The sequence below is a fragment of the Hemiscyllium ocellatum genome, chromosome 6, assembly GCF_020745735.1.
Source record: "Hemiscyllium ocellatum isolate sHemOce1 chromosome 6, sHemOce1.pat.X.cur, whole genome shotgun sequence".
Classification (NCBI taxonomy): domain Eukaryota; kingdom Metazoa; phylum Chordata; class Chondrichthyes; order Orectolobiformes; family Hemiscylliidae; genus Hemiscyllium; species Hemiscyllium ocellatum.
The window spans coordinates 75,262,950-75,281,188 of NC_083406.1; the positions used below are offsets into that span (position 1 = coordinate 75,262,950).

Genomic DNA, 18,239 nt, shown 5'->3' on the forward strand with positions numbered 1-18,239 from the left:
TTTCTTTGCTTGAAGCTGGTTAAATCTCTTATTATGTACCTGTATATTTAACACAATTGATCATTGCTTGTTCGACCTTATTTGCTGAGAATACATTCGGTTAAAAAAAGGGACCTTGCATTTGTAAACAACTTTTATGTTCTGAGAATTTGCTGAAACCCTTAATGACTAATGAATTTTTGAAGTGTAATCTGAATTATATTGTTGACAAATGTCAAATGGAAGCATCAACACCTGCTATTCCATTGTACATTATTTAAAACAAAATGCTAAACTTTCCAAGAGTATAAGTAATGTCAAAAACATATGAGCATTGTACAGTTCAGTAATTTCTTAACTTCTATTGTTAATAAGTCTTTTACTGCACAGTTTAAATGACTATTCTGTTGGCAAAGAAACGTATGGGCCTGAAATTTCTGCTTTCAGGCTAGAATTGGGAATTTTCCTTTCTCCATGATTCATATTCCATGATGCCTGTGCCTTTCCATTGTATTTTCACCTTATATAAGCAGGCAGGGGCAAGTTACCAGTCCCATTATCCACAGCAGATCCAAGTTGGCAACTAAAGTGGATGAATACCAAAGCAAGCAAGTTAGAAATCAACTCATTGTCATATTTCCTCATTTTCAGCGTAGTCGTTCAATCATCTTTCTTTCACCTCACATTCTCCAATCACCATATTCCACTATCATGGTACTGCTTACATTCCTTGACCCCAATAGATCCTCCATGCCCCATGCATCCTTCAAGCCTTTCACCCAATATTCAGTAGGTTAAAAAAAACTCATAAACCATAGAATAACACTGGTAAGTATTTGAAATGCTGATAAATAATACAAATGGGGATAGAAATGCAGGATGAACAGATGTCTGGACATTTGTTTTGCCAATTAACCTCAATTATGAATGTTTTGCAGAGCTGCAAGAATGATTAATAAAGTCAACCTAGTGGCAGTCTACACAGCTTCAAAGGGACAGCTAGTTTTGATAAATTGGCACTTTTGTTCGAATTTACGAACTTTATCTTTCATTGAAGCGGTTTTTCAATGCCTTCGTGCTTATTTGGATTAAGAGGTGTCAAGTAATAAAGCATTAATTTGTTTTTGATGAAAGTCTAAGAAGACCTTCTTCCAAAGGGAATGTTGTATGCCTGATCTTTATTTAGTGGTTCTGTACTTATCAGAAACCAAAAGAACGTTTGAAAGACATAGCAGATGTCAGAATATTAAATCAATGCGCAAGTTAAATCACAGGGTCCTCTACTTTAATATCTGATTCTCCATACTGTAGAATGCATAAGAGGACTTTATCCACTGAGCAAAACACTGTAATTCATCTGAAACATTACACAATTCTGATCAATTTAATGGTTTCTTACCTTTTACTGTACAAAAGTCTGAACCAAAGTACGAAACGTCTTTCAAATTGTATTATTGTACTTCAGCTAAACACCTTTCGAACTTATTTGTAAAAGGGTGTTTGACTTATGACTAGAGAGACCCCATAGTTATTTGTGGACACATGAGACATGAACTCTGCAAATGCCAGCCCAACTCCATTAACATGGTGGATGGTCTCGTATGACCTTTTTACAATGGAATTTGCAAGGTCAGGAGTACGACTTGAATTTTGCTGTACAGATCCCTATTCTCCACCAGCAAAAGTTGCCAGACATGAGACTGTGAAATCTACCTGCAATTTTTAAAGCCCTTCTGCCCGGTTGAAAAGTGGACAAACGCACGAGAATCTGGCCCAGTCCCTTTGTGTTGAATGGAATAAACCAATAAATAGAAATTGAGGTTATAATTAGAATGGCTAGGTAAGACTGTAATTTTTACCTTGCCCACTGAAGATAGGAAGTGATGACACTTCTTCCCCAGTTTTTAAGACTATTAACATAATTGTCCATAAACAATATGACTCAAAAACAAATGAAGGAATTTAAATAGACTATTGCTGAAGGAAGAATTGGTTTGTTTTTCTGCAGATACAGGTTCGATTCAGGATATTTGTAAGGATCCATTAACATTGGGAGATAGAGCAAATTGATATTTACCTTTACCAGTGAATGTTGACAAAAGATATGTTTTCACCCCCTTTTGTTAGTTTGTGAAAAATATATCTCAATACCTCATGGACACATTTTCACAAAACACTATACTTCATGGTTATGTCCCAAGGAAATCCTATACCCAGAACTAGAGGGTATAGGTTTAGGGTGAGAGGGAAAAGTTATAAAAGAGACCTAAGGGGCAACATTTTCACGCAGAGGGTGGTACATGTATGGAATGAGCTGCCAGAGGAAGTGGTGGAGGCTGGTACAATTGCAACTTTTAAAAGGCATTTGGATGGGTATATGAATAGGAATGGTTTGGAGGGATATGGGACGTGTGCTGGCAGGTGGGACTAGATTGGGTTGGGATATCTGGTTGGTGTAGACAGGTTGGGCTGAAGGGTCTGTTTCCATGCTATACATCTTTATGACTGTATGGCTCTATAACAGATTGTTGGCTATAATTTGGTCTGCAGTCTCCTCGGGAAGATGGAAATGCTTAACAAAAAAATGTTTATTTTTACAAGCTTGTTTAGTTATTGAACATAAGTCAGACAAACAACTGTGAACTGTAATATCCTTGAATTTGTAGCTGGAATTCACTATTTTCCTTCACAGAAAAACCAAAAAAGCAAAGGTTAGTGGGAGTCAAAAAGTATGGTGCTGGAAAAGCACAGCCGGCCAGGCAGCATTTGATGAGCAAAAGAGTCGATGTTTTGAACAGAAGCCTTTCAACAGGAATGTCTGAGTGGGGGGGGCTGAAGGTGGCTGAGAGGTAAATGGGAGGGCGTGTGGGGCTGGGTGGATGGTTGCTAGGTAGGCGATCGGTAGATGAAGGTGGGGGGTGATGCTGATAGGTTGGACAGGAGGGTGGAGCGGATAGGTGGGAAGGAACATGGACAGGTAGGACAGTTCAAGAGTTGGAGTTGGAGGATTGGATCTGGGATAAGGTGGGGGAGGAGAGATGAGGAAACTAGTGAAATCGACATTGATTCCGTGTAGTTGGAAGGTCCCAAGGTGGAAGATGAGGTGTTCTACCTCCAGTTGTCGGGTCGCTGTGATTTGGCAGTGGAGGAGGCCCAGGACTTGCATGTCCTCAGTGAATGGGAGGGTGAGTTGAAGCGGTTGGCCACAGAGTGGTGGGGTCGATTGTTGTGTGTGTCCCGGAAATGTTCTCTGAAACATTCCGCAAATTGGCGCCCTGTCTCCCCAATGTAGAAGAGACCACATCAACAGCAATGGACATAGTAGGTGAGGTGTTTGGATGTGCAGGAAAATCTCTGGTGGATGTGGAGGAATCCTTTGGGGCCTTGGATGGAGGATTTTACACCTCTTGCAGTGGCAAGGAAAAGTGCCAGGAGTGGAGAGAATTAACTGTTCAACTTTGTCTGTTTCTTCCTCTCCCAACCAGTACCCTTCCACCAACACACTCATTCAATTGGCTGAAATGATCCTCACCCTCGACAATTTCTCCTTTGAATTCCCTCATTTCTGTCGGACCAAATGGATGGTCTCTTCATATGTACGTGAAACAGTCCTTCTTCCACAGTTACCCAGGCACCATTCCCCACCTACATCGATGACTGTGTCAACGTAACCTTGTGCTCCCATAAGGAGGTTGAACAGTTCATCAACTTCACCAACACCTTCCATCCTTACCTCAAGTTCACCTGGACCATCTCGGGACACCTCCCTCCCTTTCCTGGACCTCTCCATCTCCATTTCCGGCAACTGATTCAACACGGACATCTACTTCATCTCATCAACTCCTACAGCTACCTGGACTTCTCCTCCCAACCCCCACCCCCACAATAAAAATACTATTCCTTACTCCCAATTTCTCTGCCTCCACCATATCTGCTCCCAGGAGGTGCAATTCCACTCCAGGACATCATTGATGGCCTCCTACTTCAGGGACTACGATTTCTCCTGCCACATGGTCAACAATACCTTCCAGTGCATCTCTTCCATTTGTTGCACCTCCGTCCTTGAATCCCACCCATCCAACCACAACAAGACTAGAACCCCCCTGGTCCTCACCTTTGCCCCACTAATCTCCAGATACAACACAACATCCTCTGCCATTTTTGCCAACTACAGTCAGACCCCACCACCATATTTCTCTCCCCACCCATTTTCACCACTTTCAGCATTCTGCAGAGACCCTTCTCTTTGTGACTCCCTCGTTAGGTCCAACCCCAACACCAGCCCACCCTCCACTCCTGGCACCTTCGGTGTAAAACCTCCGCCCACAACTGTCCCCTCACCTCCTTCCAACGCCCCGAAGGATCCTTCCGCATCCAGCAAAGATTTTCCTGCACATCTAAACACTTCATCTACCATGTCATTAGCTCTTGATGTAGTTTCCTCAACACTGGGGAGACAGGACGCCAACTTGCAGAATGTTTCACAGAACATCTCCGTGACACATGCATCAATCATCCCTACTGGGACCCACCTTGGGACACTTCAACCACATGGAATCAATGTCGATTTCACCAGTTTCCTCATGTCCCTCCCCCACCTTATCCCAGATCCATCCCTCCAACTCGGCACCACCCTCTTGAACTGTCCTATCTATCTATCTTCCTTCCCATCTATTTGCTTCAACCTATCACCATCACCCTCACTTTCATCTAACTATTGTCTTCTTTGTTACCATCACCCCAGCCCCACCCCCTCTCATATATCTCTCAGCCCCTTTCTCCCCCCTCCACCCCACATTCCTGATGAACGGAATATGCTTAAAATGTTGACTCTCCTGCTGCTGGGATGCTACTTGACCTGCTGTGCTTTTCCAGCACCACACTTTTTGACTCTGATCTCTAGGGTCTGCAGTCTAAACTGCAGACTAAATTATACTCGCAGTTTCATTTTTTCTCAGCTGGCAGGAAATCTAGAGAATGAATAACAGTTAAAATGATGTCATAGCTTTGAACATTGCCTACAATTGCACTCAGTGATCTTGCAAGTTCCGATGACAGACATCACTTTCTCTCAAAACTTTTGCACACATCATCATTGTTTATATTCTTTACTTCAAAGGTCCTCGTCGTTCAGGCAATAAGACCAGACAGACTTCAAAGTGCAATGGCCCTTTTTGCATCCAAAGCCCTTGGTAAGTATAATGTTTGCTTGACAGCTTTGGACAGTAGTAATTATTTATTCTTAAATCAGTTATGTTACTGGTGTAACATTTTACAAATACTTTCAAGATGAGTTTTCATATGTATAGAATTTTCTTGTTATTTCACTATGCAGTGGCTTACATTTTAAGAATCTATTGAATTGTTTTCTTGGCGTTTCTCAATATGAGATGAACATGCTGCTTTGGATTTTACATTGCTAAAATGTAAGTTGTTTCTGTTTGAAGTATTATTTTATTATTATCTATGTTCAGAATGTTTCCAGTAGCAATTCAAATCAATGTTAAGCATTTTTTTGACTATTGAGACTTTGTTAAACAGGAAAAATAAATACCGACACAAAAACAAAAAATGCTGGAAAAACGCTGCAGTTCTGCCAGCATGTGAGGAGAGAAAGCTGTCCTAACATTTTGTGCCCAGGGACTCTTGTAACTGGGAAAAGGTTGGTTTATATGCTAAAGATAGGGTGGTGGAAGAGGGAGGAGTGAACAAATGGTGGAGATGAAGCTGTTATGACATAGCGATGGACCCTATTGCTAATTAAACCAAACACACTGAAAAGCTCACCTCGCCTTCTCATCTGTTAAAGTATGAGTGACAGAGAGCACCCCAAATTCCACTATTTAAAGAAAAATATCCATTTTATTCATTAATTCTAAAAGTGAACAACTATTTACAACTCTAAGCCTCCTTTCTTTTAAAGGTCTGTTATCTACCTCCAACTCTATAACAATATACTGACCCAATAAAAGCCCCTATTAAAATTATATCAACTTATTTTTCAAAAACCAGACAGCAGCTATCGTCGTTGGTATCTGTCTTCCTCTGGCTGTAGATCTCCCTGGGTCATCATTGGTCTTTTGCTACTAAGCTGTTTCATATGCAAAAGATACCTTTGATAGAGAGTGTTTTGAATGACAGTCTCTCTCTCACTGACTTTCAAAATGTCTGCTTTTTTAAACCCCAGACATCAGATCATCTCATTGGTTTGATGTTGGCAAAACAGAAAAAAATCAAATTTGATTGGATGTTAGTATCCTGGGGCATAATTTAAACTGATTGGTTAAATTTGAACTGTTGTGAACATAGCAGCCAAATATTACGTATTTTCAATTTTCCAGTACACCGTAAGACTGTTAGTCACTCACATGGCAGGTGCCTGCAAACTTCACTCTCTCTTAAAGGTACAGTACATGCCTTCAACTTCATAACAAAGCCTAAAGAGAGAGGACAACAGTTGGACAGACAAGGGGGGGGGGGTGCTTGGTATTAATAGCTGTTAATTAGGACAATTAATAGCTGACAATAGAATGTTTCTGATAGAAGCCCATGTGCCGACAAGGCTTGGTGTGTTGGGTTTGGGGTTAGACATCGGAGAAGATCTAGGTAAATGTAGGTAAATCGCTGTTTTACCTGTAATGTGTTTCTGGGGCATTAGATCGTGGGAAGCTAAACGGACAGGTTGTGATTGTCAGGAAAGGTGGTGTGAGGCCATAGTGACATGTAGGGAGTGGAAGAGAAGTGGATCAAGGTGTCCCAGAGGGAATATTCCTGCCGAAGGATGACAATGGAGGGACATATGAATCGGATTGTGGTGTCCCGCTGGAGGTGGCGAAAATGGCAGCTAAAGATTCTTTGCATGTGGCTGTTGGTGTGGTGTTAGTTGAGGATGAGGGGAACCCTATTACTGTTATGGGAGGGAAGAAAAGTGGTGAGGGCCGAAGTGCAAGGGATCAGTCGGACAAAGCTAAGGGCCCTGTCACCCATGGTGTTGGAGAATCCATGGTTGAGGAAGAAGGCAGACATTTTGGAAGCTCCTTTATCAAAGTAGGCATCATCAGTACAGATTTGATGAAGACAGAAATTGAGAAAATGAAATAGAAACTTTACAGGAAGCAAGGTTATTTAAGGACCCATTCCCTGATGCTATTACTCAACATTTTCCCTGACTAATGCATCTAGCCTACACATCCTAGAACACCATGGGCAATTTAGCCTGGCCAGTTCACCTAACCTGCACATCTTTGGACTGTGGGAGGAAACCGAAGCACCAACGCAGACATGGGGGGAATGTGCAAACTCCACGTAGACAGTCACCCTGAGGTCGGAATTGAACCCGGGTACTTGGAGCTGTGAAGCAGCAGTGCTAACCACTGAGCCTCTGTGCTGCAGGATCCCCATTTTTGTCTCCCATCTACAGTTCAGAAATGATTAAATGAATATTTGAGGTATCAGTTACAGTTGATTTAGGATATTTCATCCTGTTCCAGTAACACAGAACGTGATTTTTCTCCCTTGGGCCAAAGGAAATGGATTTGCTGCTGACTCTATCAGTCAAATTCCACAATTCAAAGTTGTCAATTTCTTTCATAAAGTAGTCATAAGAAAATGAAGATGAAAATATACCTGGGAACTATTACATATTTCATACACCTATCTGGAGAACAAACATGGTGGCTGTTGTTATACATAAAGACAAAACACTGTAGATGCTGGAGATCTGAAAAAAAAGTTGAAGATGCTGGCAATATTTTGCAGGTCTCACAGCATTTGTAGTGACAGCAATTGACTGAATCCCTGGGTAGGGTGGCCAAATATTAACTGAACTGGACAGCATGCTGTTTTCCTGACTCAGTGCCACCTAAAGATCTGTGCTTGCAGTGAGATCCATCTTCCCGCAGGCAGGTGATCAAGTTCATTAAAGTCCGAATTAAGGCCAATTAAGAGAGGGGCCAGTTAAATTGCCTCACCATTACTCTCCAGCAGATGTTAGTGGTGCTTGTGGTTCAGTGGTAGTGTCCTTATCTCTGAGCAAGGAGGCCTGAATTCAAGTCCAACCTGCTCCAGAAGTGTGTCATAACATCTCTGAACAAGTAGATTAGAAAATATGCTTCTTGCAAAAAAATCAAGCAAACAGTGTCCCAGGCATAGGCATAGAGTCCTCCAGACATGTCTAGATATAGGAGTGACAAACTGCGTTTTAGAGGATATCCTGACGTCCACCCACAACATGATGACTGGATGAAAGTTTTAGACAAATTGGAAAGAGGTCAAGTCTGTTTTCCCTTGCTGTTTCTTTCAAATTAGACAGTTCTAATTGTCTCTCCCTAATGTCAAGGGTGCACATACCATCCTTCAGTGGATGAGGAGCCTGTCACTATGCCAATTATGGACATCCCTGTAAAAGTCTCAATTAATTACTTAACTCTGCCCACGAGAGTGAAAATTCAGCCCACAAAATTCCCCTTTTCAGGTTGGCCACCTTTTGTTTTCGAATTAGCACAAATTAAAGTTACAATAGACATTGCTTAAACCCTGTTCCATCTTTTTCCAACTCTGACAAGGCATGATTAATCTGAACTCTCTGTCGGTGCTGTCTGCTTTGCTGTGCCTTTGCAGCATTGCTATTAACTATATATCTTTATAAAAGAAATATTTGAAATGGTAAAAAACACGCATTGCTGAGAAATGAACTTGAATTACATTCTTAGCTTCAAAGAGAGTAATGAAAACAAATAAGATTTTCATTGATGTTGCACCTTTCACAACCTCACTTACTTTAAGTATAGTTGCTGTTGTACTGTTGTAATATGTCTCGGACCCAGAATTCCAGATGAAGTATGCTGGTAACGTCCAGGATCTGTTGACTCAACAATGCACGTCTGGCTTGTAAGTGCTACTGTCTGTGATTTATTAGGAGCGATTATTTCAATAAAGTTCAAAACCAACCACTTAGGATGCAAGTTGCAAGTATACCCTATGAAGATTATATGACAATAAGATATGGCAATAAGTAGGTATTCAGCCCAGCGAATCTGCTCTACTATTCAACACAATTATAGCTCATCTAATAATTCTGCTTTTTCCCCATAATTGTTATTGATTAAAAATCTGTCTGTCTCAGCCTTGAAAATCCTGATCATGTCTAGATATAGGAGCCTCCAGCCCTCTGTGATAAAGAATTCCATAGGTTCACCACCCTGTAGTCTGATCTCTGCCTTAAGGAGTGATCTGTCATTCTGAGATTATGCCATCTAGTCCTAGACACTCCTTTAAGAGGAAACAACCTTTTAGCTTCTACCCTGCCTTGTCCCTTAAATATCTTATATAATTCAATATGTTTATCTCTCACTGTTCTAAACTCCAATGAGTAAAGGCCCGACCTGCTCTACCTCCTCTCATGAAACAGTCCCTTGATATCAGGAATCAAACTAATGAACCATTTGTGGACTGCCTCCAATGTAAGCACGTTATTCCTTCAATAAGGGCTGAAACTGTTCACAGTATTCCACCTATGATCTGATGAGTGCCTGGTGTAGTTTTAGCTCAACTTATTTTTATATGCCATCTCCTTTGAAATAAAGTCCAACAGTCTATTTGCCTTTCCTATTATTCACTGAACTTTATTGATAGTTTTTTTTATTCATGCATGAGGACCCACAATTCCCACCATGCTGGGTTTTCTGCAGTTGTTCTCTATTATTCATCCTGCCAAATGGCATAATCTCACTTTTTTTTTTCCACGCATTCCATCTGCCAAGGTTTTGTCCACTCACATACCTGTCTATATTCCTTTGTCCTCCCCGCCTGGTGTCTTAACTATTTTTGTGTCATCTGTAAACTTAGCGATAATACATTCGCTTCTCTGATCAAAATCAGTAATACATGTTGTAAATAATTGTGACCTCAGCTTAAGTCCCTGGTTGCCATCCTGAAAATGCCCCTTTTGTCCCAATCCTCTATCCATGCTAATATATGACCACTAACACCATGGGCTCTTACCTCATTAAGTAGCCTAATGTGCAGTACTGTATTGAATGCCTTTAAGAAATCCAAATACATTACATCCACTTGATCCCCTTTATCTTTCATTCTTTTTCCTCATCAAAGAATGCAGTTAAATTTGTAAGATATGATTTACCCTTCATAAAGCCATGCTGACTCTGTTTGATTTTGTTATACATTTTTACGTACTCTGATATTACATTCTTAACATATATTACATCCCAATGAGAGATGTGAAGCTAAATGACCTATAGTTAACTATTTTGTCTTGCTTCCATTTTGAATAAGCATTTTTTGTTGGCTTTTAAAGTTTTCCCAGGCTCTGATTTATCACTAATCTTTGCCACATTGTAAGTTTTTTTTCTTTCAGTTTAATACTATGTTTCACCTCCTTTGTTAACCATGATTGGTTTATCCCATCCTAGAATCCTTCCTCCCAACTGGGATATAGCTTTGTTGTGAGTCATAAAATATTTTTTTAAATGTCTGCCATTGTTCATTAACTGTCTTTTCTGCTGAACTCCTTTCCCAGTCCACTGCAGATAACTTGGTTGTCATTATTTTCTAATTATCCTTTTTGTTGATTCTGACCCAAGTTTCTCACCCTCAAACTGAATACTGAATTCTACCTTATTGTGGTCACTGTTCCCGAGAGGATCTTATTATGAGACAATTTATTAAATCTGATTCATTATTTGTCAGCAGATGTAAAATAACTTGTACCCTGTTTGGATTCACAACATGTTGTTCCAGGAAACTGTCCTGATTACACTCCATGAATTGTTGAAGAATGGAGTTTCCAACTTCCTAACCTAAATAGCTTTCAGGAAATGTTGGAGGAGTTAAAACTTACTGTAAACTCTTAACTATGAAATAACTCCGTGACTCACCAGTAATCACCTCCCTCAATCCCAATTCCCCTTGCAAAACTTTGATCCCAATCTCTCCACCACCTTTTGATCTGGTGTGTTCCAATCTAATCTCTCTACTGAGTTCAATGTCTGCTCTCCTCCCCCACCCTACTCCGTATCTCCACTCAATTCCTACTCCTCACTCAATCACACCTGACTTGTCACCCCAAATTAGCCTAATCCCTCATCCACCGAGCTGTTCCACTTCCCTTCACACACCGATTAGAGCTGTACCCTTGATCTATCTGGCATGCGTACCTGTCACCCACCACTATCTTAATCCTCAGCTACTAACATGCCATCTCCACCACTCTATCCTCTCATCTACCTTCCATCCATTTGCCTGCATCCACCTGCCACCTGTATCCTCTCCTATACCTTATCCTCCTGACACCTATCTCCCTTACTTACTTTACACTTTTCTCAGTAACTCTGAAAATAACGTAAGGATCTTTAAACTACTAAATAGAGCATTTATTATTGAAAACATGGACATGGTGTCTGCATTGACCTCTTCTATTCAATTTCACGGATTCCTGTGCTTGTTTGTGCTGCTTCAGCTGGGAAGGAGCCTAGCCCAGAAGTGCTATCAAAATACTGTGCCAATGTCAACTGATTTGTGACAACTGGATTCTCACCCAGATCGAAAGACTAATATTCAGGTGTTTTACCATGTTGGCAATCATTCATTGCCTTGAATAAGGCAACTGTTCTTGTGGTCGGTAGGTTAATGGGATGTCACTCAGGAGGCTACTTCTTCTATGCAGATTGGATGGTGCGGTAACTTACAGATCAATCCAGTTATATTGAGCTCCAAATGAATGGAAGGCATGGCATACCCACCACTATATTGAAGGCTTTCGGCAGCATGACTAGCTTTGAGAGATTATTGGTAGCCATTAAGAAAATTGTCCAAGCAAAGTAATTTTTTTGTCCAAACAAATTGAATAAGAGTGCTTCACTTGGGTCTGTGAACATCTTTAGCCCCATTGCAAACCATCTAAGACAATTGCCAAGCTCTAATTATCAGTGTATCATATGATCATACTTTGACAACCAGTGAATTCCAGCAAAACATTCACTGCTCTCTGAGCATAGGTTAATTGCCCTGACTGATGTCTGTTGGATTTATTTTAGTAGCTCATTACCATTCACAACACTATGCAAATAGATATAGAGCAAGTAATTGTTTGAATTACTTGTTCCTCTACTGTCATGCAAAATATATGCATTTTCTAGAAAAGTCTACATTTTCATTCATCCTATAATGAGGTTATTTTGAAACTTCCTTTTGAAAACTTGACACATTTACTTAGTTGATTAAATTGTAAGGATTTTCTGTCGAAAAACTGTGGGGTTATAGCTGTGAATAAGTGATCTTCTAACGATGTGATATTTGTTAGTAACTTCACTGAACATCACGGCTTCTAAAAATTAATAGTTCTACTTGTACGATCTTATTGCTGCAGGATTTTGATATTTTGGGGAGTCTTTAAAAAAAATCAAATTTTCAGTTTTTTTTACTTCCTCACTTTCCACTTCTGTCTGTTTTTCAATCTTACTTAACTCAGCCTTTTTTTCTCTTTCTTTAATTCTCTTTTTGTTCTTATTTTGAAATTGCATTTTAATTCAGTCTCCTTCTTAGACGTTCCAATGTTTATTTCCCATCCTTAGATGCTTATGCAATTAGACTGTAGACATACATTCCTTTATCTTGTTCACTTATGTCTTTGATATCCTGTTCCTGTAATTGCACTGACATTAGTGATATTTTCAACAATTTAATAGGTAAAATAGTTTTTAATCTAATTGGACTGTCTTATCTGTATTTATTACTCTTCTGTGATGACTGAAAATGGGATTTGAGGTTAGTCCTCATTTCCTTGAAAACTGGTTGAACGGTAGGGTTTGGGGCCTGGCTTTGCTGCACTTCTCCCTTGTAAATTGCTGTTTTTCTGTATGCAGCTGTTAATGTTAATTGTTTTGTAAACTGTGTATTGTTTAATAAAATATTTTTTAAGAAGGACATTTAGTATCCCCTCAGTTTAGAGAACTGACCCTGTGCTGGCTGGACCATAGTCAGTGTGCTACTGCTGTTGTTGGTATCTGGAGGAAACCTGATTTCTGAACTGGCTGAATTATATAGCCTGTTTGTTAATTGGTATTCCTTTTTCTTTCATTGAGGACTGATTTCTAAACTGCCTGATCTACACCGTCAATATATTTCAGGTGTAACTTAGGTCTCATTAGGGAATTGTTGTTTCACTGGCTGGTTCCAGCCTGTGTGTTACTTTTTAGTTTTACTTTGGAAAAAGAACAATGTTGATTTTGTGGCAGGGCTTAGCCCTAGCATTCTGGTTTTTTATTGTATGTGATTTTACTATTTTTTCGTATTTGTTCTAAGCTCCTGTGAGAAAATGAACCTTTCCTGATGAGCTGTTCCTGTGGATAGGCCTGGCCCTTGGTTGTTGGACTAAGCCTCTGTAAAGATTGAACATGTGTGTGTGCGTGTGCTGGGATGTGAGCATTTGCTGCCTTTGGGAGTGGACTAAACCTCTGTTAACTCCACCTTTATAATATACTGTGTTCCTGTGAGTGGGCCAGGCCTTTATGGAGACTGAGCACCTGTGCGTGTGCGCTGTGCATTTGCAGCCTTCAGGAGTAGATTCTGCCCTCTGTTGCAGATCCTGTTTTTGGCAATGGATTCTGCAGGTTGGAGTGGACTTTTTCTGATAATGCACTTTGTATATTGAAGTGGTCTCTGTTCCTGGGAGTGGACTCTACATTTTGAAGAGAACTGTTTATGATAATGGACCCTGTACTGTTTCCTTCTTGATTGATATAAGGTGGGATTCAAGGTTTGACCTTGTTTTCCTGTGAGCTGATTGTACAGTGGGGTTTGGAGTCTGACTTTGCTGCTCCTTTCCTCTGTAAATTGCTGTTTCTTGTATTCAGCTGTGAATGTTAGCTCGGTGAAAATGAGTCCTGCAGATGCTGGAGATTACAGTCAAGAGTGTGGTGCTGGAAGAGCATAGCAGGTCAGGCAGCATCTAAGGAGCAGGAAAATCATTTCGGGCAAAAGCCTAATGAAGGGCTTTTGCCTGAAATGTTGATTTTCCTGCTCCTTGGATGCTGCCTGATCTGCTGTGTTTTTCCCAGCACCACACTCTTGACTGTTAATGTTAACTGTTTTGTTTGTAATTTGTACTAGTTTATAAAATATAAAAAAAACACAAGATTCAGAAGGTCTCCTCAGCCTCGGGGACTGGCTTTGAGCTGGCTGGCCACAGACCATGAATGGTGCACATGTAAATAAAGGGTGATCTGATGACGGGATACCAGTGTCTATGCAGTTAGTTCAGTGGAGGTGAGAGTGGGATTTATGACGTAATCACATAAAAGCACCTACTAGCTGAAGTCCAGCTGTATTTCAAATAAGCAGTACAACTACGTTTTCATTAGGAAATGTGGCAAGATTCGCTCGGGGCTCCAGCCCTTAAGTTTGAGCAAGACTCGGCCACACTGAGAAACCGCTGTAGATTAAGTGTGCCCCTTTGGTTCCATTGTCCTAAGAGAAATGGTTGGTGCAATTACCCTGATTGTAGTTAGAGGCTTGTGCCCAAGTCTATTGGGGCAGATTTGGTTGAAAAAGATTCACCTTAATTTTCTAATTTGAAAAAAAAATTGAGGCAATGGTTACCTGAGTGAAGTCCTAATTTTTAAAAAGCCAGAAGTTTGTCTGAAAGGGCTCGGAAACTATCAGAGGGCCCAGGGCTACTTTACATGTGAACCAAGAAGCAGTTCCTTGTTTTTGCATGGCCCACCTGGTGTCATTTGTCTTGCGGGGGAAAAGTAGAGGCAGAAATCAGGAGGCTGGAGAGCGAAGGAGTCATAAAACCAATGCAGTTTGCAGAATTGGCAGTGCCACTTGTATCGCTTGTGAAGCCTGACAGCTCAATATGCCTTTGTGAGGATTTTAAGCAAATGGCAAACTGCTTTGAGCAGCTTTATCCGATTCCTCTCATGGAGGACTTGTATGCAAAACTGGCGAAGGATCTTGTTCTTCATGAAGCTGGACTTGAGCTACGCCTACCTGCAATTGCAACTAGATGAGCTGTCCCAGAAGTACACCACAATTAATACTCCTCAGGGTTTGTACCAATACTTGACTGCCATTTAGGATATTATCAGCCTGTGCCCTTTTCCAGCAGACAATGAAGAATATTTTACAAGGGCTACTCCAGGTTGCCATTTATCTGGATGATGTACTAAATAAATGGGAAAATCAATAAGGAGCATTTGGAAAACTTGAACATAGTGCTTAAGTGTTTCTCCCAGGCGAGTGTACGCCTTGCAAGGTAAAAATGTGTTTTCGAGCTACAGAGTTGACAAGACCGGGTTGCATCCATTGGAGGATAAAGTGAAGATAAAGGTACCCTGGCACCCACGCTTTGTTTCTGTGCTTAGGTCTTTCTTTGGGTTGGGAAATTCATACATAACCTGGCCTCCATCCTGGCACCCTTACACCTGCTATTGAAAAGGCCAAGCTTTGGAAGTTTGCACGTAGCCAAGAAAAATTCTTAAGGCATTGGCCCATAATAATCCCAAGTGAGAAATGGTACTGACATGTGATGCCTCCCTGCACATTATCAGGGTAGTGTTGGCTCACTGGTGGTTCAAGGAAAAGGAATGTGCAGTAGTGTATGTTTCTCAGACTTTGTCTGATGCCGAATATATATATGTCCTGATAGAGAAGGAAGGTTTGGCAGTCATCTTTGGTGTGCAAACGTTCCACCAACTTCTTTATAGATGTGGATTTGTCATTGTATGGGATGACCCCTCGTGCAACTACAGGGTTAGCTCTAGGAGAGTTGCTGATGGGAAGAAGACTCTGCGTCAGAGTAAATCTGGTATTACTGGATCTGGTGAGGAGGGTGAAATGGCAAAAGGAATGTCAATGTACTGATTTGTACCTGGGCCATAAATCTCGTTGACTGAGGTCCTTGATTAGGGCTGTGAACTTGGACCAATAATTTACTGTGCACATACAAAGGGTGACTTGGTGACGGGATACTGGCATCTGTGCAATTATTTCATAGAACCAACACAGTCATGCCATGTGATTGACTGAAAAATAAGATCTTTAATATGTAAGACTAGGTTTGTCTTAACTTAGTAGATTTAACTGAGAAGGTACGGTCCCAAAATTATTTTGATACTTTTTAGACTTGTCCTTGCCTGATTGGTATCAATGATATTTTATCCTGCAAGTTATCTGGCAGGGTGAGTATGAAACAATATGGCTGTTTAGAGCATTTTGGAACAAGTTTAACGGAGCATACAACTTGGTATTTCACAATCAATCATATTGAAGGATTGTGAAATGAACAAGGCAAGAACTATAAGTCCCTGAATTCAAAATCAAATGAGGTACAGAATGTAAAATAAAGAGAGGGAAATAAATCTTCGTGTATATATTGCAATTTGATTTTTCTCACCTTTCAATTCACCAGTTCGTAATTATTCTTATGTTTAACTTATATGTACCACTCTAGATCTTTATGTCCATGCCCAGCTTTAGACTACCTTCCTCCATGTTCTCATCCCAATTTTTTTTTAGTTTAAATGATTCTCCATAACTATCTCAACATTGTTTTCAAATCCTTGTACCTACTTGACTGAGTTGGAGCCCATCCTCCCTGTACCAGTCTTTTTTTCTGAAAATACTGCCAGTTATTTATGAAGTTAGCATTGCTACTTTCCACCATGTTACCAGTCAGTCAGTCATTCAACATACCTAGTTGCCTTTAGAGATTTCTTCTCCAAGCTAAAGCACTAGGAGTGTTTCCAAGAACACAACATTGCATTATCTGGGTTTAGAGGCATTTTTTGTGTGTCTCCTGCTATCTCATTGTAGGACTTCAGTATGTGCAGATTGGGTTTACAATTCTGATTACTAGACAACCATAATCACATTTCAAAACAAGTTATTAACTTTTAAAGCTCTTTGCAATGTTCTAAGAATGTGGAAGACTCTGTTGTCAGCAGCTGGTAAAATGTTTATTTCTATGCAATAATATTATCTGAATATAATGGTAGGAATCCATGTACTTCTACCAACATTTTCACACCATCTGTGTTCCTTTTATTGTAAAACAAGTAATTTGTTTCTGATTATGTTATCTTAATTGAAGAAGTTACGATATTGCTTCATGCTCAGTGATGAGGAAACAAACATGCTTTTTCTTTTGTATCAAGAATTATGGCTAGATTTACGTTCTCTTATCTCCTTCTAAGCCTCCTTAAAATACACTAAAGTGATATCAAAATTGGCTGTGTGCTTCATAGCAAGGGAGTTATAGAATACAGAAAGTATAGTAATCAACTGATCAGGTGGGCAGTAAAGTGACAATGTTATTCAGTCTCTAGAAATGCAAGCTAATGGATTTGAGAAGGCCAAACACAGCACATCAATTCACAATAAGTGGTTGAATTTAAGAAGTAGAAAGAAACAGAGTGACCTTGGAGTGCTTGCCCACAGATTTATGAAGGTGATCAGAGGTGGCTAAGAGACATAAGTGACACTTTTCCTCATAGATAAGGCATATAGTATAAGTGCAGGGAGATTATGCTAGAACTGAACAAAGCATTTCTTAAGCCACTGGGTACAGTTTTGGTCACTGCAATGCATGAAGACTACAGTCCTGTTAGTGAGAATATAGAGAAGATTTACATGCATGTTGTTAGACTGGAGGATTTTAGTTATGAATAAAGATTTGATTGGCTGGGTTTGTTTTCTCCAGAACAGAGGAGGGTGAGGAGAGATTTAATTAAGATGTATAAAACTGAAGGGCCTGGGTAGAGTAGATAAGAAGAAGTAATTTCCTTCAGCAAAAGGTTAGTAATCAGTGGGTATAGATTTAACGTAATTCTCAGAAGGATTATATGGAAGTTGAGCAGCAATTTCTATCACTCAGGGCATGGTGCATGCTTGAAACTCACTGTCTGAAAGGGTGATAAAGGCAGAAATCCTCATTTAAAAAGTACTTGGAGTACTGTAACCACAAGATTACAGGTAAGAGTTAGAAACAAGATTTTAAAAACATAAAATGCCTGCAATTATTCAACTGGCCAGGCTGCATTTTTGGAAGAAGAAATAGTTAATGGGTTGGATTCTCCCACTTGAAGTTAAGTTGTAGTGTCATGGCTCAGGTTGATTTTCTACACGATAGTCTGCTTTTCACCTCATTTATGTGAGATGTTGAGCATGTTCCTCAGGGAATCTTGTGGTGAGCAAACTGTTCACTGTCAAGGTCTCCTAGCTTCCATGCTCCAGCACCATAC

General features: G+C 40.2%; 1 protein-coding gene across 1 annotated transcript in view; it reads left to right on the forward strand.

Moving 5' to 3' along the window:
* Nucleotides 1–18,239, forward strand: part of dync2h1 (dynein cytoplasmic 2 heavy chain 1) — a 561,613-nt gene that overhangs the window by 384,543 nt on the left and 158,831 nt on the right. Inside the window, exon 76 of the mRNA XM_060826048.1 lies at nucleotides 5,099–5,171. Within this exon, the coding sequence (XP_060682031.1) occupies nucleotides 5,099–5,171 (73 nt within the window). The remainder of the gene's footprint in view (nucleotides 1–5,098; nucleotides 5,172–18,239) is intronic.